General features: G+C 46.6%; 1 protein-coding gene across 1 annotated transcript in view; it reads left to right on the forward strand.

Annotated features, from left to right (window-relative positions):
• Window positions 1-27,776, forward strand: part of LOC137375040 (ATP-binding cassette sub-family C member 5-like) — a 184,189-nt gene that overhangs the window by 129,619 nt on the left and 26,794 nt on the right. Inside the window, exons 20-24 of the mRNA XM_068041664.1 lie at window positions 976-1,105; window positions 1,329-1,482; window positions 12,456-12,736; window positions 18,599-19,125; window positions 19,454-19,732. Of these exons, the coding sequence (XP_067897765.1) occupies window positions 976-1,105; window positions 1,329-1,482; window positions 12,456-12,736; window positions 18,599-19,125; window positions 19,454-19,732 (1,371 nt within the window). The remainder of the gene's footprint in view (window positions 1-975; window positions 1,106-1,328; window positions 1,483-12,455; window positions 12,737-18,598; window positions 19,126-19,453; window positions 19,733-27,776) is intronic.

Raw genomic sequence — 27,776 nt, forward strand, 5'->3', positions numbered from 1 at the left:
GAGATTGAGTGCTTCAAACATTTCAGTTAATTGGCCAAGGTTTGATAATTTTTTCTTCAATATCTTCAATCTCTGCTTTCTTGAAGTAGTAACCATACTCCGTTATGGTCCTATTGGTTATTTGCAGTTTTCCATTATTCAGCACAGGTTGATTCTAAATGAGCACCGCCTAAAGGTGGTGAGAGGAATTTTCGTCTCTGCTCCTCTTGAATGAATAGCAGAATCTTACTCAGTTCAAAAACTTACGTATGCTTCTTTTGAGCTTTTGATCTCCTATGAATTAAAGTTTCTGAATGGGACATTTTACAAGAGCAAATTCCACTTCAAATTTTTACAGAAACTTGTGTAATTCATAAGCTAAAGTAAAAGTGCCTCTTTTCAAATGTATCCTCTCAAACAAGTGTGATTCTTCCACCCTCAAAATAAAACATAAAACCTACTGGATAATTCTGCAATGTGTGAAGGGTATGAGAATGAAAATTAAATGACACCTTGCCAGTTGTGTAATCTTCCTTTTAAATTGAAATATCCATTTATCATAATTTTACTCTACTTGCCTCCTCATATTTATATTATGATGTATACACAAAAAATAGAACTTAATTCCTTATGATTTTTGCCTCTGGTAGTGGGAAGTACTTGGGTTCCACACATGAGTACCCAATCAGATACAAATTCTGTCATTTGGTAGCTGCTAAAAAGGGTTTGAATGATGAGGCTTGAATATTTTTCTGTTCAGTTCTGTGCAAGTATACACTGTTTAATCTGTAATTTTATTTTCATTAGAAATATGATTCTTTTGAGATTTGTTTTTTCAAATTAGCATCGGAAAACCTTTGGGTGTGTCAGTGCTTGTAATTCATACCAGAACTCAATGATTTTTTCCTAACAAGCTCCACGTAGGACATATTACATTTAAAATGAGTGCAAACATAGATATATAACTATTTTATGGTTTCTCTAACTCTTTTGAAGGGAACACTCAGAGCCTCATCCAGGCTTCATGATGAACTCTTTCACAAGATCCTCAGGGGCCCCATGAAGTTTTTTGACACCACTCCTTCTGGCCGAATCCTTAATAGATTCTCAAAGGATATGGATGAAGGTATCTTTCCCAGCAATGTTCTGACTAATGCAATCTTAGCAAAAAGTTGTTAATATTCTGGAAAAGCATTATTCTTGTAAATCTCATCTGGTTATTGTGCTATTGTGTAATATTTCTGTTTGAAGGACCCCTTGCAAGCATGCTTACTACAGTAAATATTTCCTTAATTCTGATTTGTTTCTCTAAATCTGAAATGTGTTTTTCCCCCCCCATTTGTGCTTAGTGGACACACGGCTACCTTTCCAAGCAGAGATGTTTATTCAGAACATTATCCTGGTGTTTTTCTGCCTTGGTGTAGTTGGTTCTGTCTTCCCATGGTTTCTTGTTGCAGTTGGCCCACTTGTCATTCTCTTCATGATTCTCAACCAGGTATCAAGGTAATAATAAAAATAAACTTTTATGTGAATGATAGTTATTTCCTTGAGTGGCAATGTGTAGATCATACTAATGACATTGCAAGTTCACACATTGTTGGTATCTAACTAGGTATGCTTATATCCATTTTGGTAAGAATCCAATTTCCAGATCGTCAACAGATTATTTGCAGTCCACTCACCATAAATAGTGGAATTAGTGCTAATGGAGTATAGACCAGTTAAGACCAGAAAATTTTCTTCAGCATTGCCCTGCAATGAATATATCTAAGAGTACATTTGTGTTCCAGTTAGTTCAAACAAAACCAATTTTTTGTTGTTGGCTAGGCACAGATGGGAAGTTGTGTTGCACAAGTGACCAGCACTAAAGGCCCGCTACCCGACGGCACCCAATGGCATGTGTTGGGTTTGGGTCAGGTCGGGCTGTTATTCCAGGTCCAGCCTTCGAGCTCGGGTCGGGCCGGGTCTGGGTCGAACACACACAGCAAGGTAAGTGTTAAAAGTTTAAAACTTACCTGAGCTGCGAGTCCTGGACGTCAAGCAGGGAAACTGCGTCTGAGCAGTGAGCGTGTGAGCGTCTCTTTGACGTCATCACGCTGATGCTGCAGCTTCTGGCAGATTGGGAGTCGGAAGGTAAGTAAAGGGAACATTGCGGTGGTCGGGTCAGGCCGGGCTTGGGGGAGAAATGGAGGGACTCGGGCTGGGTCAGGCTCGGGTCCCGTGTGGTTCCATCAGGTTCGGGTTCGGGTTGGGATCTTTTTGTCACTTGAGCAAGCCTTTAACGAGCACTGTGTTTAAGGACCAGCAGGCAGGCTAACTTCATGCCTGAATGTTGTGATACGGAAAACTAAACAAGGGCATGTATCTTTAATACTTCATGTATGCACTATATTCAATTTATTTCCACTCCAAGATTTATTAAGGTTTGTATATTTGTTAAGATCAAGATAATCCTATTTCAGGATTGTCTTACTAGTAATTGCCATAACAAAGTTTGGGTATGTTATTGATATAACTATATGAAATTTAATTGTATTGTGGCTCAAAATTTAACATCTGGTTTTCAACCCATAAACTCTGACCATGGAACTGAATGGTGCAGAATTTTATTTTAAAGCCAAAAATTCACAATACCAAACATACAAATAATACTTGTGAATCTCTTACAGCATTGTTCAAGGATAAAGCTTTGAAAAAGAAATGATTACATACATTTGTCTGTTACTACTTCCTTCCCCAGTTGAATGAAACTGTGCCAGTTATTGCACATGCCAGTTACATTTATAAATTATATCTGTCACACCTGTCCTTCATTGATTAATCAGTAGAAAAGCTAATCTCCTCGCAGGGAGATTTGCTAGTGCTGTTGGGGAGGGTTTAAACTAAATTGTCGGGGTTGGGAACCTAAAAGGGAGCTCAGATTGGAGGGAAGCAAAACTGGTAACAGGAAGTAGAAAAGTAGTAAGCGAAATTGGAAGGCAGACAAGGCAAACATCAAATAAAATCGGAATGAGGAATAATGTTAAGACAAAGTTAAGGGCACTCTATCTGAATGTATGCAGCTTTCACAACAAGGTAGATGATTTGGAGGCACAAATAGAGGCAAATGGGTATGATTTGATTGTCGTTACGGAGACGTGGTTACAGGGTGACTGGAAACTGAATATTCAGGACTATTCATTTAGGAGGGATAGGCGAGGGGAAAATGAGGTGGGGTAGCGCTGTTAATAAGGGACGAGATCAGTACATTAGTGAGAGAGGATCTGAGATCGAAGGAGCAAGATGTAGATTCAGTTTGGGTGGAGCTGAGAAACAGAAAGGGGCAGCAAACTTTAGTGGGAGTTGTTAATAGGCCACCAAACTGTAATGGTAATCTTGGGCATGGTATAAATTAGAAAATTAGAGCTGCATGTAGCATGGGCAATACAGTAATAATGGGCAACTTCAATTTACATATAGATTGGGTAAATCTAATTAGCACTAATGCTGTGGAGGTTGAATTCCTAGACTGTGTACAAGATGGGTTTCTGGAGCAGTATGCTGAAGAGCCAACTAGGAATCGGGCTATTTTAGATTTAGTATTATGTAATTAGAAAGGGCTCATTAATAATCTTGCTGTAAAGGAGCCATTAGGAAATAGTGACCACAATATGATAAAATTCTACATTAAGTTTGAAAGAGATATAGTTCATTCTGAAACTAAGGTCTTAAATCTGAACAAAGAAAACTATGAAGGTATGAGGGGCAAATTGGCTATGGTGGATTGGGAAATATATTAAAAGATTTGACGGTAGACAGGCACTGGCTGGTATTTAAAGAAGTATTACACAGTTTACAACAAATATACATTCCTCTAAGACACAAAAACACAACTGGAAAGGTGAATCAACCATGGCGAACAAAAGAAGTTAAAGATTGCATTAAGTCAAAGGAAGTGGCTTATAAAATTGCCAGAAAAAGTGATAAGCCTGAGGATTGGGAGCAATTTAGAGTCCAACAAAGGAGGACCAAGAAACTGATAAAGGGAAGAGGGATTATGAATGCAAGCTGGTAACATAAAGGCAGACAGTAAAAACCTCTTTAGGTATGTGAAAGGGAAATGACTAGCAAGGACAAATATGGGTCCATTGCAGGCGAAGACAGGAGAGTTTGTGGTGCAGAATGAGGAAATGGTGGAGAGACTAAACAATTGCTTTGTGTCTCTCTTCACGGAGGAAGACACAGAAAATCTCCCAGAAATACTAGGAAACCAAGGGACTTGTAAAAATGAGGGACTGAAAGTTATTAGTATCAATAAAGAGTTAGTACTCGAAAAAGTAATTGGATTGAAAGTTGACCAGATGAGCTGCACATCATAGTATTGAAGGATGTGGCTATAGATATAGTGGATGTATTGGTGGTTATCTTTCAAAATTCTACAGATTCTGGAAGGGTACCTGCAGACTGGAAAGTAGCAAATGTAACCCCACTATTTAAGAAGGGAATGAGAGAGAAAACTGAGAATTATAGACCTGTTAGTTTGAGGTCAGTAATAAGGAAAATGTTAGAATCTATTATAAAGGATGAGATAAAGGATGACTACCGTGGAATCTCCCTGCTCAGCATAGTGGGGAAAGTCTTTGCTCGAGTCGCTCTAAACAGGCTCCAGTAGATGGCCGAGCGCGTCTACCCTGAGGCACAGTGTGGCTTTCGTGCAGAGAGATCGACCGTTGACATGCTGTTCTCCCTTCGTCAGATACAGGAGAAATGCCGCGAACAACAGATGCCCCTCTACATTGCTTTCATTGATCTCACCAAAGCCTTTGACCTCGTCAGCAGACGTGGTCTCTTCAGACTACTAGAAAAGATTGGATGCCCACCAAAGCTACTAAGTATCATCACCTCATTCCATGACAATATAAAAGGCACAATTCAACATGGTGGCTCCTCATCAGAGCCCTTTCCTATCCTGAGTGGCGTGAAACAAGGCTGTGTTCTCGCACCCACGCTTTTTGGGATCTTCTCCTTGCTGCTTTCACATGCGTTCAAGTCCTCTGAAGAAGGAATTTTCCTCCACACAAGATCAGGGGGCAGGTTATTCAACCTTGCCCGCCTAAGAGCGAAGTCCAAAGTACGGAAAGTCCTCATCAGGGAACTCCTCTTTGCTGACGATGCTGCTTTAACATCTCGCACTGAAGAGTGCCTGCAGAGTCTCATCGCCAGGTTTGCGGCTGCCTGCAATGAATTTGGCCTAACCATCAGCCTCAAGAAAACGAACATCATGGGGCAGGACGTCAGACATGCTCCATCCATCAATATCGGCGACCACGCTCTGGAAGTGGTTCAAGAGTTCACCTACCTAGGCTCAACTATCACCAGTAACCTGTCTCTAGATGCAGAAATCAACAAGCGCATGGGAAAGGTTCCCGCTGCTCTGTCCAGACTGGCCAAGAGAGTATGGGAAAATGGCGCACTGACACGGAACACAAAAGTCCGAGTGTATCAAGCCTGTGTCCTCAGTACCTTGCTCTATGGCAGTGAGGCCTGGACAACGTATGTCAGCCAAGAGCGATGTCTCAATTCATTCCATCTTCGCTGCCTCCGGAGAATACTTGGCATCAGGTGGCAGGACCGTATCTCCAACACAGAAGTCCTCGAGGTGGCCAACATCCCCAGCTTATACACCCTACTGAGTCAGCGGCGCTTGAGATGGCTTGGCCATGTGAGCCGCATGGAAGATGGCAGGATCCCCGAAGACACATTGTACAGCGAGCTCGCCACTGGTATCAGACCCACCAGCCGTCCATATCTCCTCTTTAAAGACGTCTGCAAACGCGACATGAAATCCTGCGACATTGATCACAAGTCGTGGGAGTCAGTTGCCAGAGCTGGCGGACAGCCATAAAGGCAGGGCTAAAGTGTGGCGAGTCGAAGAGACTTAGCAGTTGGCAGGAAAAAAGACAGAGGCGCAAGGGAAGAGCCAACTGTGTAACAGCCCCGACAATCAAATTTTTCTGCAGCACCTGTGGAAGAGCCTGTCACTCTAGAATTGGCCTTTATAGCCACTCCAGGCGATGCTCCACACACCACTGACCACCTCCAGGCGCTTACCCATTGTTTCTCGAGATAAGGAGGCCAAAGAAAGAAACTGGATACTTGGAAAATAATGATATAATTGGGCAGAGTCAACATGGATTTGTGAAAGGGCAGTCATGTTTGACAGACCTATTGGAGTTTTTTTGAGGATGTTACTTGTAGCATAGATAAAGGAGAACCAGTGGATTTGGTGGATTTGGATTTTCGGAAGGCTTTTGATAAGGTCCCACTTGGGGGGCTAGTGAACAAAATTAGAGCACATGGGATTGGGGGTAATATACTGCATTGGTTTGGTAATTGGTCAACAGACAGAAAACAGAGAGTAGGAATAAATGGGTCATTTTCAGGATGGGGTACCGCAAGGATCAGTGCTTGGGCCACAGCTGTTCACAATCTATATTAATGATTTGGATATGGGGACCAATTGCAATATTTCCATATTTGCTGATGACACAAAACTAGGTGGGAACGTAAGTTGTGAGGAGGATGCAAGGAGGCTTCAAGGGGATTTGGACAGGCTAAGTGAATGAGCAAGAGCATGGCAGATGGAATATAATGTAAAAAAGTGTGAAGTTAGCCACTTCGGTAGAAAAAACAGAAAGGCAGAATATTTCTTAAATGATGAGAGGTTGGGAAGTATTGATGTCCCAAGAGACCTAGGTGTCCTTGTTCATGCGTCACTAAAAGCTAGTATACAGATGCAGCAAGCAATTAAGAAGGCAAATGGTATGTTGGCCTTCATCGCAAGGGGATTTGAGTACAGGAGTAAAGATGTATTGCTGCAATTGTATAAAGCCTTGATGAGACTGTACCTAGAGTATTGTGTACAGTTTTGGTCTCCTTATCTAAGGAAGGATAAAGTTGCCATTGAGGGAGTGCAACAGAGGTTCACCAGACTAATCCCTGGGATGGCGGGATTGTCTTATGAGGAGAGATTGCAGAAACTGGGCCTGTATTCTCCTGAGTTTTGAAAAGTGAGAAGTGATCTCATTCAAACTTAGAAAATTCTTACTGGGCGTGACAGGATAGATGTTGATAGGATGTTTCCTCTGGCTGGTGAGTCTAGAACTAGGGAACACAGTCTCAGAATAAGGGGCAGGCCATTTAAACCTGTGCTGAGGAGGAATTTCTTCACTCAGAGGGTGGTGAATCTGTGGAATTCTCTATCTCAGAGAGCTGTGGAAGCTCAGTCATTGAGCATGTTCAATATAGAAATTAATAGATTTCTGGATACTGATGACATGAAGGAATATGGGGATAGTGGGAAAAATGACGTTGAGGTAGATGATCAGCCATGATCTAACTGAATGGTCGAGCAGGCTCAATGGGCTGAATGGCCTACTCCTCCTATTTCCTATGATTCTATGATCCTAAATGATCACCAGAATATAAATTAGATTATTCATTATGTATAATATATTTTTTTTAAATGTGTGCGCACATCCTATCTGGACCACATATTTATTAACTGGGCACTGCCTCAAACTATAGTTTGGGATAACACTCCAGGTCCTTATCAGCATATGTCCTAATCTCTGCTGCTATGGAGCCCCTTCTTGATATCATTGAAGTGGAATTCCCCCAGGAACCTCTGGTTTAAAAAATAATACTTACATTATCTGAGGGGGGATAGCTGCTTTGGTCTGGAGCCTTATGTGAATCTCTCAAGCCATTGCTGCCACTGATGGGAGTCTTCCCACTTCCCTAATGCCTCCTACCACAGCCAGAGTCGGTCCCATTCAGCAAGCCAGGTAGCTGTTGATATGGCTGCAGAGCCACACTGATGTCCACGTGTAGCTCTGATCTCAGCCCATTCTCCCACTCCCCTTGCTCTTAACTGCTGCTCAACATACCGAAGAACATTATTGTCAAAATGTATCTAAATATCACAATCAGTCTGTTTGGGATATATAGAGTAACTATGGTGTTTTACAAAAACTTGGGGTGGGGGTGGGGTGGAAATCCCCCACCCATCTTTCACAACCCCCCCGCCAAGATTTATTTTCCACCCAACTTCTCCCGTCCTGAGCATGCGTTTTATCTTCCTGCCATGCCACCTCTGACAGTAGAATCTAATTACAGCATGACAGGTTTATTCATATCTATGCTGTAGTCCATTATCTCCTCATCTCTAATCCCTTACCATAACTTTTCAAAAACACCACGCGAGATCAACTAGTATATAAGTAATATTAGAAATGTGTAATCAACAATATTTAAATACATCTGGTGTTATTTTTATGAGAGTAAACTAGCACGAAACATAAAAACGGACTGTAAAATCTTGAATAGGTATGTAAAAAGGAAAAGATTAGCAAAAACAAATGTCGGTCCATTACAAGCGGAGTCAGGTGGAATAAGGAAATGGCAGAGAAACTAAACAAATACTTTGTATCTGTCTTCATGAAGAAAAATACTAAAAACCTCCCAGAAATAATGGAGAATCAAGGGACTAGGGTAAACGAGCAATTACAAGATAGTAATACTTTTTTTTTTACTAATACTAGAGAAATTAATGGGACTTAAAGTAGATAAATCCCCTGGACCTGATGATCTGCATCCCAGAGTTTTAAAAGAGGTGGCAGTAGAGATAGTAGCTGCATTGATGGTCATCTTTCAAAATTCTATAGACTCTCGAATGGTTCCTGCAGATTGGAAGGTGGCAATTGTAACCCCACTATTTAAGAAAGGAGGGAGAGAGAAAACAGGGAACTACAGTGACTGATGTTAGTCAGTCGTAGGGAAAATGCTAGAATCTATCATAAAGGATGTTATAACAGGACAGCTAGAAAATAATGGTAGGATTGGGCAGAGTCAACATGGATTTATGAAAGGGAAATCATGTTTAACAAACCTGTTGGAGATTTTTGAGGATGTAACTAACAGAATAGATAAGGGAGAACTGGTGGATGTGGTATATTTAAATTTAAAGACAGCTTTTGTTAAGGTCCCACATAAGAGGTTAGTAAACAAAATTAGAGCACGTGGGATTGGGGGGAATATACTGGCATGGATTGAGAACTGGTTAACGGACAGAAACAGAGTAGGAATAAATGGGTCATTTTCAGGTTGGCAGGCTGTGACCGTGGTGTACCACAAGGATCAGTGCTTGGACCCCAGCTATTCACAATCTCTAACAATGATTTGGGTGTGGGGATTAAAAGTAACGTTTCCAAGTTTGGAGATGACACAAAGCTAGGTGTTAAGTGTGAGTTGTGAGGAGAATGCAAATAGGCTTCAAGGGGATTTGGAGAGGCTAAGCGAGTGGGCAAAAATTTGGCAGATGGAATACAATGTGGAGAAATGTGTGGTTATCCACTTTGGTAGGAAAAACAGAAATGCAGAGTATTTCTTAAATGGTGAGAGGCTGACAAGTGTTGAACTTCAAAGGGACTTGTTCATGAATCATTGAAAATTAACATGCGCGTACAGCAAGCAATTAAGAAGGCAAATGGTATGTTGACCTTTTTTACAAGGGGATTTGAGTATATGAGTAAAGATGTCTTACTGCAGTTATTTAGAGCTTTGGTGAGACTGCACCTGGAGTATTGTGTGCAGTTTTGGTCCCCTTACCTAAGGAAAGTTATATTTGCCATAGAGGGAGTGCAACGAAGGTTCACCAAACTAGTTCCTGGGATGGAGGGATTGTCCTATGAGGAAAGATTAAATAAACTGGGCCTTTATTCTCTGGAGTTTAGAGGAATGAGGGATGATCTCATTCAAACATACAAAATTCTTACAGGGCTCAACAGATGCAGGAAGAATGTTTCCCCTGGCTGGGGAGTGTGGAACCACTGGACGTAGTGTCAGAATAAGAGGTAGGCCATTTAGGACTGAGATGAGGAGGAATGTCTTCACTCGGGGTGGTGAATCTTTGGAATTCTCTGCCCCAGAGGGCTGTGGATGCTCAGTCGCTGAGTATGTTCAAGACTGAGATTGATAGATTTCTACATATTCAAAACATCAAGAGATACTGGGATAGCACGAGAAAATGATGTTGAAGTAGAAAATCAGCCATGATCTCATTGAATAGCGGAGCTGGCTCGAAGAGCTGAATGGCCTACTTCTGCATCTATTTCTTATGTTCTTAAAAGGACTAAGTTGATAGGACAGAAGCTGAAATGAGAAGAGATACAGAACCTAGGAGGAGAAAGTTGGGTTAAGACAAACTGCTAGGAGACAGACTATGGCTAGGATTTTGGTGATCATATGGGTGCGGAAACAGAGGCAGATGTGCACTGAACTTCCTGACGCAGGTTGGAGTGCCAATTCCCCGCCATGGTCCAAAATCCCAGCCATTTTCCTTGATGCTGGATTGGGTGCTGAAAGGCTACCCACCCACAAGTCGTGCACAGCTTGTTAAGTGAATAAAAGGTCAATTAAGGCCATTGTTTCGAGGCCAACTCTTTTCCCCCCCCACTCCTGCATATCAGGAACATGGCAGGTGCCTGGAGGCGGCCTCTCGTGGCAGACTGGGGGTCAACATTCCAGGATTGCTTTGAGGATTCCCCTGTCCCACCTACCAGGTCACAGCTTGGAGGGGCTGTCCCTCCAAAATGGTAGTCCGGCAGCTGTGGCCATTTTTTATTTCAAATATTTTAAAAGTGCTGAGAGGATGCCTCAAGTTGCAGGCACCCTCTCTCTCCCTTACCTGCAACGGCAGGCTGCAGCTCTTTGTGTGCTGGAGGGCCTCCTATTTGTCCTCCAGCTTCAAGAAACTGATCACTGTCATTTTTTTTATATTCGTTTCATGGGATGTGGACGTCGCTGGCCAGGCCAGCATTTATTGTCCATCCCTAATTGCCCATGAGAAGGTAGTGGTGAGCTGTCTTCTTGAACCGCTGCAGTCCATGTGGGTAGGTACACCCACAGTGCTATTAGGAAGGGAGTTACAGGATTTTGACTCGGCGATATAGTTCCAAGTCAGGATGGTGTATGGCTTGGAGGGGAACTTGCAGGTGGTGTTTCCATGCATCTGCTGCCCTTTTTCTTCTCGGTGGTAGAGGTCGCGGGTTTGGAAGGTGCTGCCTGAATAGCCTTGGTGCGTTGCTGCAGTGCATCTTGTAGATGGTACACACTGCTGCCACTGTGCATCGGTGGTGGAGGGAGTGAATGTTTGTGAACAGGGTGCCAATCAAGCGAGCTGCTTTGTCCTGGATGGTGTCAAGCTTCTTGAGTAGTGTTGGAGCTGCACCCATCCAGGCAAGTGGAGAGTATTCCATCACATTCCTGACTTGTGCCTTGTGGACAGTCAGGGGAGTCAGAAGGTAAGTTACTCACCGCAGGATTCCTACCCTCTGACCTGCTCTTGTAGCCACAGTATTTATGTGGCTGGTCCAGTTCAATTTCTGGTCAATGGTAACCCCCAGGATGTTGATAGTGGGGGATTCAGTGATCTTAGTGCCGTTGAATGTCAAGGGGAGATGGTTAGATTCTCTCTTGTTGGAGATGCTCATTGCCTAGTACTTGTGTGGCGCGAATGTTACTTGCCACTTCTCAGCCCAAGTCTGGATATTGTCCAGGTCTTGCTGCATTTTGACACGGACTGCTTCAGAATCTGAGGAGTCGTGAATGTTGAACATTGTTCGATCATTATTGGGCAAAAGCATGGCCTCTAGCCACTAATTGGCCAATCCAGCAAAAATCGATGTCTGATTGCTGCTCCTGACATGGTGCGGAATCGTGACCCGCATTTGATGCCAACATTGAGGTCCTGACCCAAAACGGAAAATCCAGCCCCATATTCCTCAAGTTACCTTGTACAGCATGACAGCCGATTGCCTGGCTATATATTAAAATGTTTTTGTCTGCAAACACTTCCTTAATGTTCTAATTCTAATGTTCTAATTCTAATATGTCCACATTTGTAATCTAGCTATTTGTAAGCTTTTTGTCAAATTGTCCTCTTGCCAAAGGAAATGCTACAGTACCACCACGAGTAGAAGGGTGTAATTACAGCATGACTAATTTACATAATTTCTAATTTACATAAGCAATTTGTAATAAATCTAGATGTAGGAATTGATGAGTGGAAAAGTTGGCAGGAAGTGTGTGCTGGCATAATACATTTAATATATCACAAGCAATCATTTTAAATGAAATGTTACATAAATTAAGGACAGAATGTATTACTTTAAATGGGGCTTGATTATGTGTGTGCAGAAGCACTCTGGGTGAACCTATACCACAAGGACTGCAGCGGTTCTGGAAGGGAAATGGTACCCTCGAGGTGGCTGTGGTCGGGAAGAGACGGTTGCCCATCATTCTGCAGCAACGCGTTGCGGAAGGTGGATGGAGGGGATAGCTGGTTGTGTTTACCTGGCAGGGGAGAAACCATGATCAGTGGCCTTTGATCCTGTTCTGGGTATTTTTTTGAGCAAAATGGCTATAACCAATTCTAGAGCTTCAGGCCAGGGAGTGCGCAACACTGTTCGGGTGGTGGTGAAGGATAAGGAAGGAGGTGACCATACCTCCTTCATCAAGAGAATCTTCATTGGTTGCTGCGGATTCCAAGCTATGGATATCTTCTGCCTGCAGGAGTTCCCCAGCAGTGGATATTTTGACGTGATGTTTAAGAACTTGGCAGGATGCATCAAGTTCCTGAAGGTGTTCAAGGAGAAGGGAAACCATGCACCGCTGCCCATTCTCACAGGGGGGCCGCTCTTCACACTGCCGTCACAGCGTGACTGGGTGGCGACTGTTCACCTCTACAACCCCCATGTTCCTGTCGTGGATGTATCACCTTCCTAGCCAGGTACATCGAGGTGGTCGGCAGCAGCACTGATGTCAGGGACCCATTCGGGATTTGGAGAAATAAGCGGCAGGTCAAGGTGACCTTGAAGGTCGATGCCAACGGAGCCATCATTTACCCTCCCTCCAGCTTCGCTATCGGGGGAAGTCGAGGCTTCTTAGTCTATGCGGGGTAGCCCAGAGTTTGCCGCACCTGTGGCAAATCTGGTCACGTGGCAGCTAACTGCCGTACAATCGTCATCAAGAACTGCAGGAAGGAAGGCCATCAGACCAAGGACTGTAAGATTAAGTGTTGCAACCTGTGCGGTGAGGCAGGCCAGCTCTACAAAATCTGCCCCAAACGTTGCCTCAGCTATGCTCAGACGCAAGGTCCAAGGAAAGGTCAGGAGAAGGAACGATGAATGTGTCTGGTGCTGGGAAGGAGACAAGCAACCCTCTACCTGAGAAGGAGAAGAAAGGGGAAGTAGCTGCAACCAGCAACCAAAACCTACCCTGTGCCTGGAAACCCCTCCTTCACAGACAGAATCAATGGAAGAGGAGGCAGCAGATGGACAAACCGGTCAGTGGCAAGTGGTACAAAGGAAAACCACAAAGAAAAAAACGCCTAAAGCGGAACAGGCCACCACCCAAACCAATGGCAAGAGGAGGCTACCATCTGAGACAGACTACAGCAGCTCCTCTTCACTGGACGCGCAGTGTCGGAACAACAGCATCCGCAAAAGAAGCGGCAGAGCTCAAAGGAGCTGGAAGGTAAAGCATCCCAGCCCCCGGGCACTGGAAGCTGTGATGGGCCCAGCGCTCCCCAAACCCAAAGCACCGAACCTAGCGACATGCCCAGCGCACCCCAGCTCTGGGACACCGAGAACAAAGAAGCGTCAGGCGCACTGCAGCTCCAGGAAGCCAGGAGCAGTGGTTTTCAAGGAGGAACAGAGGGAAAAGATACCAGCAGCAAAGGACAGTCCAATCCTTGCTGCCTACAAGACCTCCCCGATGTCACCCCAGCGGAACAAACCCCCAATGAGAAACCAGGAGGGGTTTCTGAGCCCAACGAGCGTGAAACAGCTTGTGTACACCATGGGTATGCAGGAACATACCGAAGGACTGGGACTAGTAAGGACAAATGGTGTGGGAAGCAACAACTAACTTAAAAATGGGTATAAAGATAGCTTCAATAAACGTGCGTAACATTAAATCCACTAAGCGATGCGTTTCAACCTTGGACTACCTCGCCAAGGTCAAAGCCGACCTGCTGTTCTTGTAGGAGTGTGGAATACCACACCTCAGCACCTACAGGCAGTGGTCATGTTGGTGGTCCCATGGGCCATCGATCTGGTCAGGGGGAAATGATTCCCGTTCCTCCAGCGTGGGTATTCTGCTGCGGGGAGGTAACTTCACCATCTCCGGGTTAAGGAGGTGGTGGGCGGTCGCCTCCTCGTAGCAGATGTACCACAATGCTCTGCTCTGGTTGATCAACGTGTACGACCCAGTTCAATGCAGCGAGCGGCTGACCGTCTTCCTGCAGCTCCCGCTGCTGCTGGCGACGTCCAGGCCGGTCATTCTAGGCAGTGACTTCAACTGCATCATTGATGCAGCTGGACGATCCGGCAGTGACGACAGCAAACTGGACGCTATGTCCAGATTCCTAATAGAAACAGTAAAAGATGCCAAGCTGTACAACGTCTTCAGCAAACCTGCAGATGGAGCGCAGCGTAGATACACCTGGGACACATTGGATGGGTCTGCCTGTTCCAGGATTGACTTCCTGTTTGCGTCCCATGATGTCGCGGTCAGATCCATCGACGTCAACCCGGTGTTCTTCTCTGACCATTGCCTTTTACTGGCCGACTGTCACTTACAGGGTGACCAGCGGGTTGGCAGGGGGACATGGAAACTCAATGCTACGCTGCTAACCCCAGAGAACATTGAGGAACTCAAAAGGGATTACAAAGGTTGGAGAACTGTGAAACCCCTCTTTGAGTCCCCAGTTCACTGGTGGAAGGCGATCAAGGAGAACATGAAGAGGTTCTTTATCTTCAAAGGTGTTCACAGGGTGAGAGAGAGACAGAGGGAAATGTCCCAACTCCAGAAAAGAATGCAAAATTTGCTCCGGCTGCAGTCGATGGGGGATGAGGTCAAGGAGGACTTCCATGAGGTGAAGAGCCAGCAGGCCTCGCTGTTTGCCATGGAGGCCTCCAAGTTCATCTTCCGGTCCAGAGTCCGCTCCATTGAGCAGGATGAGATGTGCTCGCGTTACTTCTTCCAAAAGCTACACACACAGAGCTCTGTGATCAGCAGCCTGAAGGAAGAGGATGGCTCGGTAACGTCTTCGCAGTCCGACATACTAAGGATCAGCAAATCCTTTTTATGCTGGGCTGTACGACGCAAAGCTCACAGACAGCAGACCCTCCCAATCCTTCCTGTCATCTATCACAGAGATCTTAGATGACAGCGTGAGGGAGAGACTGGACAAGTTGACAAAGGCCATCAAGTCCTTCGAGACGAGCAAAACTCCCGGAAGCGATGGCTTACCTGTTGAGTTGTATTCGGCCCTGTGGAACTGGGTCGGCCCAGACCTGCTGGAAGTATACGAGAGTATGCTCCTGGCTGGCAGCATGTCAGAATTCATGAGGAAAGGCATCATCACCCTCATCTACAAGCGGAAGAGGGAGAGGGCAGAAATCAGAAATTGGCGGCCCATCTCATTGCTTAATGTTGACTACAAGATTCTGTCCAAAGTCATAGCCAGTCGAATCAATACTGCTCTGGAGTTGGTGATTCACCCTGACCAGACCTGCACTGGACCCGGCAGGAAGATCGCTGATAGTCTCCTGCTACTCAGGGATACGATCGCCTATGTACGGGACAGGAGGGTGGACACTTGCCTCATCAGCCTGGACCAGGAGAAGGCTTTTGACAGGATATCATATGCCTACATGATGAATGTGCTTTCCAAAATGGGGTTTGGGGAGGGAATCTCCAATTGGATCAAACTGCTGTACATCAGTAGCGCGGTGGGAATCAGAAAGTTTCCCGATCCCATCTGGAGTCAGACAGGGCTGTCCTCTCTCCCCTGTCTTGTTTGTTTGCTGTATTGAACCCTTTGCTGAGTCTATTAGAAAGGACGCGAGCATAAGGGGGGGTGACAATCCCAGGCAGTGGAGGCACTCAGATTAAAACCTCCCTGTACATGGATGACGTCGCCGTTTTCTGCTTGGATCCGCTGTCCATTCACAGACTGATGAGCATCTGCGACCAGTTCGAACTGTCCTCAGGAGCCAAAGTTAACCACGGCAAGAGCGAGGCCATGTTCTTTGGAAACTGGGCTGACCGATCCTTTGTCCCCTTCACCATCAGGTCTGACTAGCTGAAGATGCTGGGGGTATGGTTCGGAAGGGCCGGGGCGTGCGCCAAAACCTGGAAGGAGTGAGTTGCCAGGATACACCATAAGCTGAGCATGTGGGAGCAGTGATCTCTCTCCATTGTGGGCAAGAACCTGGTCATCAGGTGCGAGGCGCTCACGTTGTTGCTGTACGTGACGCAGCTCTTGGCCCATATCCCACTCCTGCGCCGGGGCGGTCGCCCGAGCCATTTTCCGCTTCATCTGGGGATCCAAAATGGAGCGGGTCCGGAGGGACACGATGTTCAAACCTCTTGATAAGGGTGAGAAAAATGTACCCGACGTCGCCCTCATCCTGATGACCACCTTCGTGTGCGGCTGCATCAAGCTGTGCGTAGATCCCCAATATGCAAACTCCAGGTGTCACTATGTGCTGAGGTTCTATCCATCCCCAGTGTTGCGAAGGATGGGCCTGGTCACATTGCCGCAGGGCGCTCCATCCAGTTGGACCGTGCCATACCACCTATCATTCGTGGAAAAGTTTCTACGGAAAAACACCTTTGACCACCAATCCATCAGGTAGTAGTCTGCACGGAATGTCCTCAAGGCCCTACGGGAAAAGGAGACGGTGGATCCTGTCGGATGGTTCCCCGAACAGACTGTGCTAAAGTCATTTGGCAGAATGCCTCATCGCCAGAACTTTCCAACAAGCACCGAGATGTAGCTTGGCTGGTGGTGAGAAGAGCCCTCCCTGTCAGATCCTTCCTGTACGCCTGGAGTCTCTCACCCTCCGCACAATGCCCTCGAGGTGGCTGTGGTGGGTAAGAGACAGTTGTCCACCTCCTTCTGGAATGTGTCTTTGCAAAGCCGGTGTGGAAAGAGATGCAGTGTTTTTTTGTCGAGGTTCACCCCAAGCAGCTCTGTAACACAGGAGTCTGTGCTCTACGGGCTGTTCCCATGGATGCACACTGCGATAAACATCAACTGCTGCTGAAGGACTATCAATTCGGTGAAAGACGCCCTTTGGTCTGCCTGAAACTTGCTGGTCTTTCAGCGCAAAGAGTTGTCCAGGACCGAATGTTGCAGACTGGCATATTCCAAGGTCCAGGACTCAGCGTACTGGGTACTGCTGAGGGACGCACTAAAGCTTGGGGCAGCCGTGGCAATGGCTCAATAGGGAAAGACCACAGTGTAAAGTCCCCCCACCAAGGCTACTGGAGGGGCTGCATCCATGGAAAACCCCTCGAACTGTATCCAGAAAATATTTGTTTGCTGCAAAATGTACATGGCAGGTAAAATGAAATGGAAGGGTTGTGAGGCAACTCACTCCGGTATTGAAGGAAACTGATCTCCTTTGCACTCTTTGTATTGTTGACTTGGTGCTGTTTCGAACTGTTTTATAATGTTTTTTTTTACAGATTTTTATGAATAAACTATATTTTGGAATTAAAATAAAAGGTGCCTGCCTGTTGCAGTATTACCGGTTGATCTAAGAAACCATGATCAGTGGCCTTTGATCCTGTTTCAGGTAGGTTTTGAGTAAAATGGCTGTAACCAATCCCAGAGCTTCAGGCCAGGCAGTGCGTAACACCGTTCAGGTGATGGTGAAGGATAAGGAAGGAGGTGCACCTGTTGACTGTACCGTCTTCATTTGGAAAATCCTTATTCATTGCTGTGGACTCCAAGCTGCAGACATCTTCTGCCTGCAGGACTTCCCCAGCAGTGGATATTTCGACGTGACGTTCAAGAACGTGGCGGGATGCATCAAGTTCCTGAAGGTGTTCAAGGAGAAGGGAGACCAAGCGCCGCTGTCGATCCTCACAGTGGAGCCACTCTTCACGCTGCTGTCGCAACGCGGCCGGGCGGTGACAATTCACCTCTGCAACCCCCATGTTCCTGTCGTGGATGTACGCACCTTTCTCGCCAGGTATGTCGAGGTGGCCAGCAGCAGCACTGATTTCAAGGACCCATTTGGGATTTGGACTAGCAAGCGGCAGGTCAAGGTGACCTTGAAGGTCGATGCCAACGGAGCCATCATCCACCCTCCCTCCAGCTTCGCTATCTGGGAAAGTCGAGGCTTCTTGGTCGATGCGGGGCAACCCAGAGTTTGTCGCACCTGTGGCAAATCTGGTCACGTGGCAGCTAACTGCAGCACAGTCATCTGCAAGAAGGAAGGCCATCAGACCAAGGACTGTAATCAGACTAAGTGCCGCAACCTGTGTGGTGAGGCAGGCCACCTCTACAAAACCTGGCCCAAACTCCGCGTCTGTTCTGCTCAGGCGGCAAGGTCAAAGGAATGGCTGGGAGAAGGAATGGTGAATGCGTCTGGTGCTGGGGGAGGAGACAAACAGCCCTCTCCGCAGCGAGGAAAGTCTACCTGAGAAGGAGAAGAAAGGGGAGGCAGCTGCAACCAGTGACCCAACACCTACCCCGTGCTCGGAAACCCCTCATCTACAGACAGAATCAATGGAGGAGGAAGCAGCAGATGGACAAACTGGTCAGTGGCAAGTGGTACAAAGGAAAACCACAAAGCAAAAACTCCAGAAAAGGAACAGGCCACCACCCAAACCAGTGGCAAGAGGAGGCTACGGGCTGAGACAGACTACAGCAGCTCCTCCTCATTGGACGAGGGAGGGCAGGAACGACAGCACCCGCAAAAGAAGCGGCAGAACTCAAAGGAGCTGGTAGATAAAGCACCCAGCTCCGGGGCACTGGAAGCTGTGGTGGGCCCAGTGCGCCCCAAACCCAAAGTGTCGAACCCGGCAACATGCCCAGCGCACCCCAGCTCCGGGACACCGAGAGCAACGAAGCGTCTGGCGCAGTCCAGCTCCGGGAGCAGTGATGTCTTCGAGGAGGAACAGAGGGGAAAGACACCAACAGCAGAAGACAGCCCAAGCCTTACTGCCTACACGACCCCTCCGATGTCACCCCAGCGGAACAAACCCCCAATGAGAAACCAGGAGGGGTTTCTGAGCCCAACGAATGTGAAACAGCTTGCGTACACTATGGGTATGCAGGAACATACCCAAGGACTGGGACTAGCCAGGAGAACTGGTGTGGGAAGCAACAACCAACTTTAAAATGGTTATACAGATTGCTTCGATTAACGTGCGTAGCATTAACTCCACTACGCAATGTGTTTCAACCTTGGACTACCTCGCCAAGGTCAAAGCCGACCTGCTGTTCTTGTAGGAGTGTGGAATACCACACCGCAGCACCTACAGGCAGTGGTCGCGATGGTGGGCCCATGGGCTATCGATCTGGTCAGGAGGAAATGATTCCCGTTCCTCTGGCCTGGGTATTCTGCTGCAGGGAGGTAACTTCACCATCTCCGAGGTTAAGGAGGTGGTGAGCGGTCGCCTCCTCGTAGCAGATGTAATGTACAACAATGCTCCGCTCCGGTTGATAAATGTGTATACCCCGGTTCAATGCAGCGAGCGGCTGACCGTCTTCCAGCAGCTCCCACTGCTGCTGGCGACGTCCAGGCCAGTCATTCTAGGCGGTGACTTCAACTGCATTATTGATGCAGCTGGACAATTCGGCAGGGATGAGCGCAAACTGGATGCTACATCCAGATTCCTAATAGAAACAGTAAAAGATGCCAAGCTGTACAACGACTTCAGCAAACCTGCAGATGGAGCGCAGCGTAGATACACCTGGTCAAGATCGGATGGGTCTGCCTGTTCCAGGATTGACTTCCTGTTTGTGTCCCGTGCTTTCACGGTCAGATCCACAGAGGTCAAGCCAGTGTTCTCTGACCACTGCCTCTTACTAGCCGACTGTCACTATGTGGCTGCAGGATGATCGGGACTGGAAACTAAATATACCTGGTTATGAAGTTTACAGGAGGGACAGGGAAAATGGCAGAGGGGGTGGAGTACCCTTACTGATTAGAAATAATATCACCTCATTGGTGAGGGGGGACATAATGAGGGGAAAGCATCCAGTGGAGACCTTATGGGTGGAACTGAGGAACAGGAAAGGATCTAAAACTGTAATAGGTATTGTGTATAGACCCCCTGGTAGCAGTTCTGAGGTGTTAGATTGTATAAATGCACAAATTAGGCAAGTGTGTAACAAAGGCAGAGTAGTATTAATGGGGGATTTTAACTTACACATAGATTGGAAGAGGCAGACTAACACCTGTCAGAAAGGTAGTGAATTTCTGGAATGTGTCTGGGATAGTTTCCTACAGTAATATGTCCTAGATGTAACAAGGGGACAGGCAATATTAGATTTAGTTATGAGTAATGAGCCAAATTTAATTAGTAGCCTAACTGTGCGTGAACATTTATCGAATAGTGATCACAACATGATTGAATTCAAGGTAGCGTTTGAAAGTGAAAAGCACGAATCAGCTACTCGAATTTTAGACTTGGGTAAGGCTGACTTTAACGGGATGAGACAGAGACTGTCCACAGTAAACTGGGTAGATCTGTTAATGGGTCAAACAACTGAAGAACAGTGAAGTATATTTAAAGAAACATTTAACCAAATACAGAGTGAGTATATATCCCTGACAGGAAAAAGCTCCACTTCACACAAAAAACAGCCATGGACAACTAAAGAGATTAGGGATAGTATAAAACTAAAGGAAAGGGCTTACAAAGATGCAAAACGCAGCACAGATCTGGCCGAATGGGATCAATACAAAGACTAGCAAATGGTCACAAAGCAGCTTATAAGAGCTACTAAAAGGGATTATGAAAGGAAACTTGCAAGGGACATCTAAATCAGTAAGAAGAAATTTTATAGTTACATAAAGGGAAAGTGGGTGGTCAAGAGTAATGTAGGCCCACTAAAAGCTGAAAATGGAGATATTATCATTGATATTGGGGAAATGGCAGACAAGTTGAACAATTACTTTACCTCCGTATTTACAGTTGAAAAGGAGAACAACTTGCCAGAAGTCCCGAAAAAATTAATAGCCGATATGGGACAGGGACTTAATACAATTAACGCAAGTAAAACATCAGTAGCAAGGAAATTAATGGAACTAAAGAGTGAGAAATCCTCAAGACCTGACAGTTTCCATCTGAGGGTGTTAAAGAAAGTAGGGGAGCACATTGTAGATGCCCTAACTATAGTCTTTCAGAGTTCCCTAAATTCAGGAGTGGTCCCTCTGGATTGGAAAGCTGCACATGTCACTCCACTTTTTAAGAAGGGTGAAAGGGGGAACCAAGGAAATTACAGACCAGTTAGCCTGATGTTTGTGGTGGGCAAGTCGCTGGAGTCTATAATCAAGGATAGGGTGACTGAACACCTAGAAAAATGTCAGTTAATCAGGGACAGCCAGCATGGATTCTTGATGGGAAGGTCATGCCTGACAAATTTCATTGAATTTTTTGAAGAGGTGACCAAGGTAGTGGACAGGGAAATGTCTATGGATGTTATTTGTATGGACTTCCAAAAGGCATTTGATAAAGTCCCACATAAGAGAGTGTTAACTAAGGTAGAAGCCCATGGAGTTGAGGGAAAATTACTGACATGGTTCGGAAGTTGGCTAAGTGGTAGGCGACAGAGAGTGGGGACAATGGGTAAGTACTCCGATTAGCAGGATGTGACTAGTGGTGTCCGGCAGGGATCTGTGTTGGGACCTCAATTATTCACATTATTCATTAACGACTTGGATGATGGCATAGTCAATCATGTATCCAAATTTGCTGATGATACAAAGTTAGGCGGCATTGTGGACATTCCAGATGATAGCATAAAATTGTAAGGAGATATTGACAGACTAGGTGAATGGGCAAAACTGTGGCAGATGGATTTCAATGCGGGCAAGTGTAAAATTATCCATTTTTGAGCAAAAAAGGATAGAGCGGGGTACTCTCTAAATGGGAAGAGGTTAAGTACAGCGGATGTCCAAAGAGACTTGAGGGTTCAGGTGCATAGAACTTTAAAATGCCACAAGCAAGTGCAGAAAATAATCAAAAAGGCTAATGAAATGCTAGCCTTTATATCTAGAGGATTGGAGTGTAAAGACAGAGGTTTTGCTGCAGTTGTACAAAACCCTGGTTACACCCCACTTGGAGTACTGTGAGCAGTTCTGGGCACCAAACCTTAGGAAGGATATATTGACCTTGGTGGGATTGCAACGTAGATTTACAAGAACGATACCTGAACTACAGGGGTTAAGTTACGAGGAGAGATTACACAAATTAGGGTTAACGTTTCGGGTCAGTGACCCTTCTTCGGAACTGGTTCCAGTTCTGAAGAAGGGTCACTGACCCGAAACGTTAACTGTGCTTCTCTTTCCACAGATGCTGCCAGACCTGCTGAGTGATTCCAGCATTTCTTGTTTTTATTTCAGATTTCCAGCATCCGCAGTATTTTGCTTTTATTACACAAATTAGGCCTGTTTTCTCTAGAATTTAGAAGGGTAAGGGGTGATCTGATCAAAGTCTTCAAGATATTAACAGGAAAAGACAGGCTAGATAAAGAGAAACTATTTCCATTGGCTAGAGATTCTAAAACTAGGGGGCATAGTCTAAAAACTAGAGCCAGACCGTTCAGGAGAGATGTTAGGAAGCACTTCTTCACGCAAAGGGTGGTAGAGATTTGGAACTCTCTCGCACAAACAGCAGTTGAAGCTAGAACAGCAGATATTTTTAAATCTGAGACAGATTTTTGTTCAAAGGTATTAAGGGATATGGGCCAAAGGCAGGTATATGGAGTTAGGCCACGGATCAGCCATGATCTCATTGAATGGTGGGATAGGCTCAAGGGGCTGAATGGCCTACTCCTGTTCCTACCACCTTATGTTCCTATGTACAGGATGACCAGCGGGTTGGCAGGAGGACATGGAAGCTCAATGCTACACTGCTAACTCCAGAAAACATTGAGGAACTCAAAAGGGATTACAAAGGTTGAAGAACCGTGAAACCCCTCTGAGTTTCCGGTGCACTGGTGGGAGGCGATCAAGGAGAACATCAAGAGGTTCTTCACCTTCAAAGGTGTTCAGAGGGCGAGAGAGAGACAGAGGGAAATATCCCGACTCCAGAAAAGAATGCAAAATCTGCTGCGGCTGCAGTCGATCGGGGTCGAGGTCAAGGTGGATCTCCAAGAGGTGAAGAGCCAGCGGGCCTCGTTGTTTGCCACGGAGGCCTCCAAGATCATCTTCCGGTCCAGAGTCCACTCTGTTGAGCAGGATGAGATGTGCTCGCGTTACTTCTTCCAAAAGCTACACACACAGAGCTCTGTGATCAGCAGCCTGAAGGAAGAGGATGGCTCAGTAACTCTTCGCAGTCCGACATACTAAGGATCAGCAAATCCTTTTATGCTGGGCTGTACGACGCGAAGCTCACAGACAGCAGACCCTCCCAGTCCTTCCTGTCATCTATCACGGTGGTCTTAGATGACAGCATGAGGGAGAGACTGGACAAACCGCTAACTCCAGATGAGCTGACAAATGCCGGCAGGTCGTTTCGAGATGAGTAAAACTCCTGGAAGCGATGGCTTATCGGTTGAGTTGTATTCGGCTCTGTGGGACTGGGTCAGCCCAGACCTGCAGCAAGTATACAAGAGTATGCTTCTGGCCGGCAGCATGTCAGAATCCGTGAGGAAAGGCATCATCACCCTCATCTACAAGCGGAAGGGGGAGAGGGCGGAAATCAGAAATTGGCAGCCCACCTTGCTGCTTAATGTAGACTGTAAGATTCTTTCCAGAGTCTCATCGCCAGTCAGGTCAAGTCTGCTCTGGAGTTGGTGATTCACCCTGACCAGACCTGTACTGTACCTGGCAAGAAGATCTCTGATAGCCTCGTGCTACTCAGGGATATGATCGCCTTTGTACGGGACGGGGGTAGACGCCTGCCTCATCAGCACAGACCAGGAGAAGGCTTTTGACATAATATCGCACGCATACATGATGGACGTGCTCTCCAAAATGAAGCTTGGGGAGGGAATCCGCACTTGGATCAAACTGCTCTACACAAACATCAGTAGTGCAGTCTCAATCAATGGGTGGGAGTCAATTCCCGATCAAATCTGGAGTCAGACAGGGCTGTCCTGTCTCTCCTGCCTTGTTGTCTGCTGTATCGAACCTTTTGCTGAGTCTATTAGGAAGGATGCAAACATAAGAGGAGTGGCAATCCCAGGCAGCAGAGACATTCAGGTCAAAGCCTCCCTGTACATGGACAACAACGCCATCTTCTGCTCGGACCTGCTGTCCGTTTGCAGACTGATGAGCATCTGCAACCAGTTCGAACTGGCCTCGGGAGTCAAAGTAAATCGCGGCAAGAGCGAGGCCGTGATCTTTGGGAACTGGGATGAGCGATCCCTTGTCCCCCCTCACCATCAGGTCAGACTACCTGAAGGTGCTAGGGATATGGTTCAGAAGGGTTGGGGTGTGCAGCAAAACCTGGAAGGAGTGGTAGCCATGGTACACCATAAACCGAGCATGTGGGAGCAGCGTTCTCTCTCCATTGTGGGTATGAACCCGGTCATCAGGTGCGAGGCGATCATCTTGTTGTTGTATGTGGCGCAGGTCTGGCCCATACCACACTCCGGTGCCGTGGCGGTCACCCGAGCCATTTTCCGCTTTATCTGGAGATGCAAATTGACCGGGTCCAGAGGGACACGATGTTCAAACCTCTGGATAAAGGCGGGAAAAACGTACCCAACATTTCCCTCATCCTGATGACTACCTTCATGTGCGGCTGCATCAAGCTGTGTTTAGAGGCCCAGTACACAAGCACCAAGTGTCATTGCATGCTGAGGTTCTATCTGTCTCCGGTGTTGCAAAGGATTGGTCTGGCCACATTGCCACAGAATGCTGCATCCAGTTGGACCATGCCGTACCACCTATCCTTCATGGAAAAGTTTGTGCAGAAAAACCCCTTTGACTACCAATCCATCAGGCAGTGGTCTGCACGGAATGTCCTCGAGGCCCTACGGATCCTGTCGGGACAGTTCCCTGAACAGACTGCCAAAGTCATTTGGCAGAATGCCTCATCACCAGAACTTTCAAACAAGCACTAAGACGCAGCTTGGCTGGTGGTGAGAAGGGCCCTCCCCATCAGATCCTTCCTGCACGCCTTGAATCTCACTGCCTCTCCACGCTGCCCTCGAGGTGGCTGTGGTGAGGAAGAGACTGTTGTCTACTTCCTTCTGGATTGTGCCTTTGCAAAGCAGGTGTGGAAAGAGATGCAGTGGTTTTTGTCGAGGTTTATCCCGAGCAACTCCATAACACGGGACACTGTGCTCTATGGTCTGTTCCCAGGGATACACACCGAGTTAAACATTAACTGCTGCTGGAGGACCATCAACTCGGTGAAGGACGCACTTTGGTCTGCCTGAAACTTGTAGGTCCTCCGCAGCAAAGAGTTGTCCAAAACCGAGCATTGCAAACTGGCACAATCCAAGGTCCAGGACAACGTGCTGAGGGACGCAGGAAAGCTTGGGGAAGCTGCCTCAAAGGCTCAATGGGGAAAGACCACTGCGTAAGGTCCTCCCACCATAGTGAACCGAGGGGTTGGAACCCTTGTAAAACCCCTCTGGCTGTATGTACCAAAATATGGTTTTGCTGTGTAATGCAAATGTACATTTCATGTAAAATGGAGTGGAAGAGTTGTGAGACAACTCACTTTCTATATCGAAGGAAACTGATTTCTTTTGCAATTTCTGGAATGTCAAATTGGAACCGGTTTGTAATTTTTTTTTTTACAGATTTGTATGAATAAAGGGCAGCGCAGTGGTTAGCACCGCAGCCTCACAGCTCCAGGGACCCAAGTTCAATTCTGGGTACTGCCTGTGCGGAGTTTGCAAGTTCTCCCTGTGACCGCGTGGGTGCTCCGGTTTCCTCCCACAGCCAAAGATTTGCAGGTGATAGGTAAATTGGCCATTGTAAATTGCCCCTAGTGTAGGTAGGTGGTAGGAAATATGGGATTACTGTAGGGTTAGTATAAATGGGTGGTTCTTGGTCGGCACAGACTCGGTGGGCCGAAGGACCTGTTTCAGTGCTGTATCTCTAAGTAAGTAAAAAGTATATTTTCGGGAGAGAAAGGGAAGGCGGCTCTGCCCTCGAGGTGGCTGTGGTGGGGAACAGACCGCTGTCCACCTCCTGGAATGTGCCTTTGCAAAGCAGGTCTGGAAAGAGATGCGGTGGTTTGTGTCGAGGTTCATCCTGAGCAGCTCTGTAACACAGGACTCTGTGCTCTACAGGCTGTTCCCAAAGACGCACACTGAGGTAAACATCACTGCTGCTGGAGGACCATCAGCTTGGTGAAAGATACTCTTTGGTCTGCTCGAAACTTGCTGGTTTTCCAGTGCAAAGAGTTGTCCACAACTGTGTGTTGCAGACTGGCACATTCCAAGGTGCAGGACTACATGCTGAGAGACACACTAAAGCTTGGGGCAGACGCCGCAAAGGCTCAATGGGGAAAGGTCCTCCTGCCATAGTATACCGAGGGTCTGGAACCTTGTGTGAAACACCATGGGCTGTATGCATCAAAATATGTTTTTGCTGTGTAATGGATATGTTCATTGCATGTAAATTGGAATGGTTAGGAGGAAACTCGCATTCTGTATCAAAGGAAACTGATTTCTGTTGCACTTTCCAAAATGTCACGTTTGAACTGTTTTGTAATGTATTTTTTACAGATTTTTATGAATAAAGTATATTTTTGGGAAAAAAAACACTACCTTCTGAAGGGCAATTAGGGATGGGCAATAATGCTGGGCCTGGTCAGCGAAGCTCCCATCACAAGAATAAATTTTTAAAAAATCTAATTATGCCTCAGCCTTCAATCTCATTTCACTTGAAAACCATATTTGTGTCTTGATTGCTCATGTGCAACATCACACAAGATCCACTAATTTTGTATAAAATTTAACATGCAGATTGAAACAATGATTTGAAATAAAAGCCTACTACCCGACCCGGACCTGACGACATGTGTCGGGTTCGGGTCGGGTCCGGCTTTCGGGCTCGGCTCGGATTGGGCTGGGCTGGACACGCACAGTAAGTGCTCTGCTGATAAGTATTAAAAATAAAAATCTTAGCTGAGCTGGGAATCCAGAACCAAACTAATTCTGCGCAGTGAGCAAGTGACGTCACTCTGACGTCCCCACGCATGCGCTGCAGCTTTGTGGAGCTTCCCAGTTGGAAGGTGAGTAAAGGGATGGTCAGGTCTGGCTCGGAGCGAAATTGGAGGGACTTGGGCCGGTTCGGGCTCGGGTCCGCTGTGGACCAGTCGGGTTCGGGTCGGGTTCTTTTTCCCGACCTGAGCAGGCCTTTAATTTGAAACAGGAAAAAATCACGGGATAGATTTTACCGAGCCGCCCATACCGGGCTCTGTGGCGGGGGAGCTGGAAGATGATTGCGGCAGAGGCCTGTCACGGAGGCTGATGCTTAAAGGGCCCGGTTCCCAGTGGTGCCCCCCCCCCCCCCCCCCCCCCCCCAACCACTGGGCAATGGGAACTGAATCTAAATGTTTAAATCAAGGAGATTAATAAATTGAAATCGACTTAGCAGCAAACTTCTGGGCCCGCCACGACCTTCTTAGCAGCGGCCAGCACTCCTGTGCCTTCAATTCCCTGTCTGGGGAAAGCAGATGTGACACTGGTGGGGAGGGGAGGGGGGAGTTAAGATTTTTACTGTGGTTGAGGGGGAAACAGGATCAAATAAGCATCA

The sequence above is a fragment of the Heterodontus francisci genome, chromosome 11 (assembly GCF_036365525.1).
Source record: "Heterodontus francisci isolate sHetFra1 chromosome 11, sHetFra1.hap1, whole genome shotgun sequence".
NCBI classification, from domain to species: Eukaryota; Metazoa; Chordata; class Chondrichthyes; order Heterodontiformes; family Heterodontidae; genus Heterodontus; species Heterodontus francisci.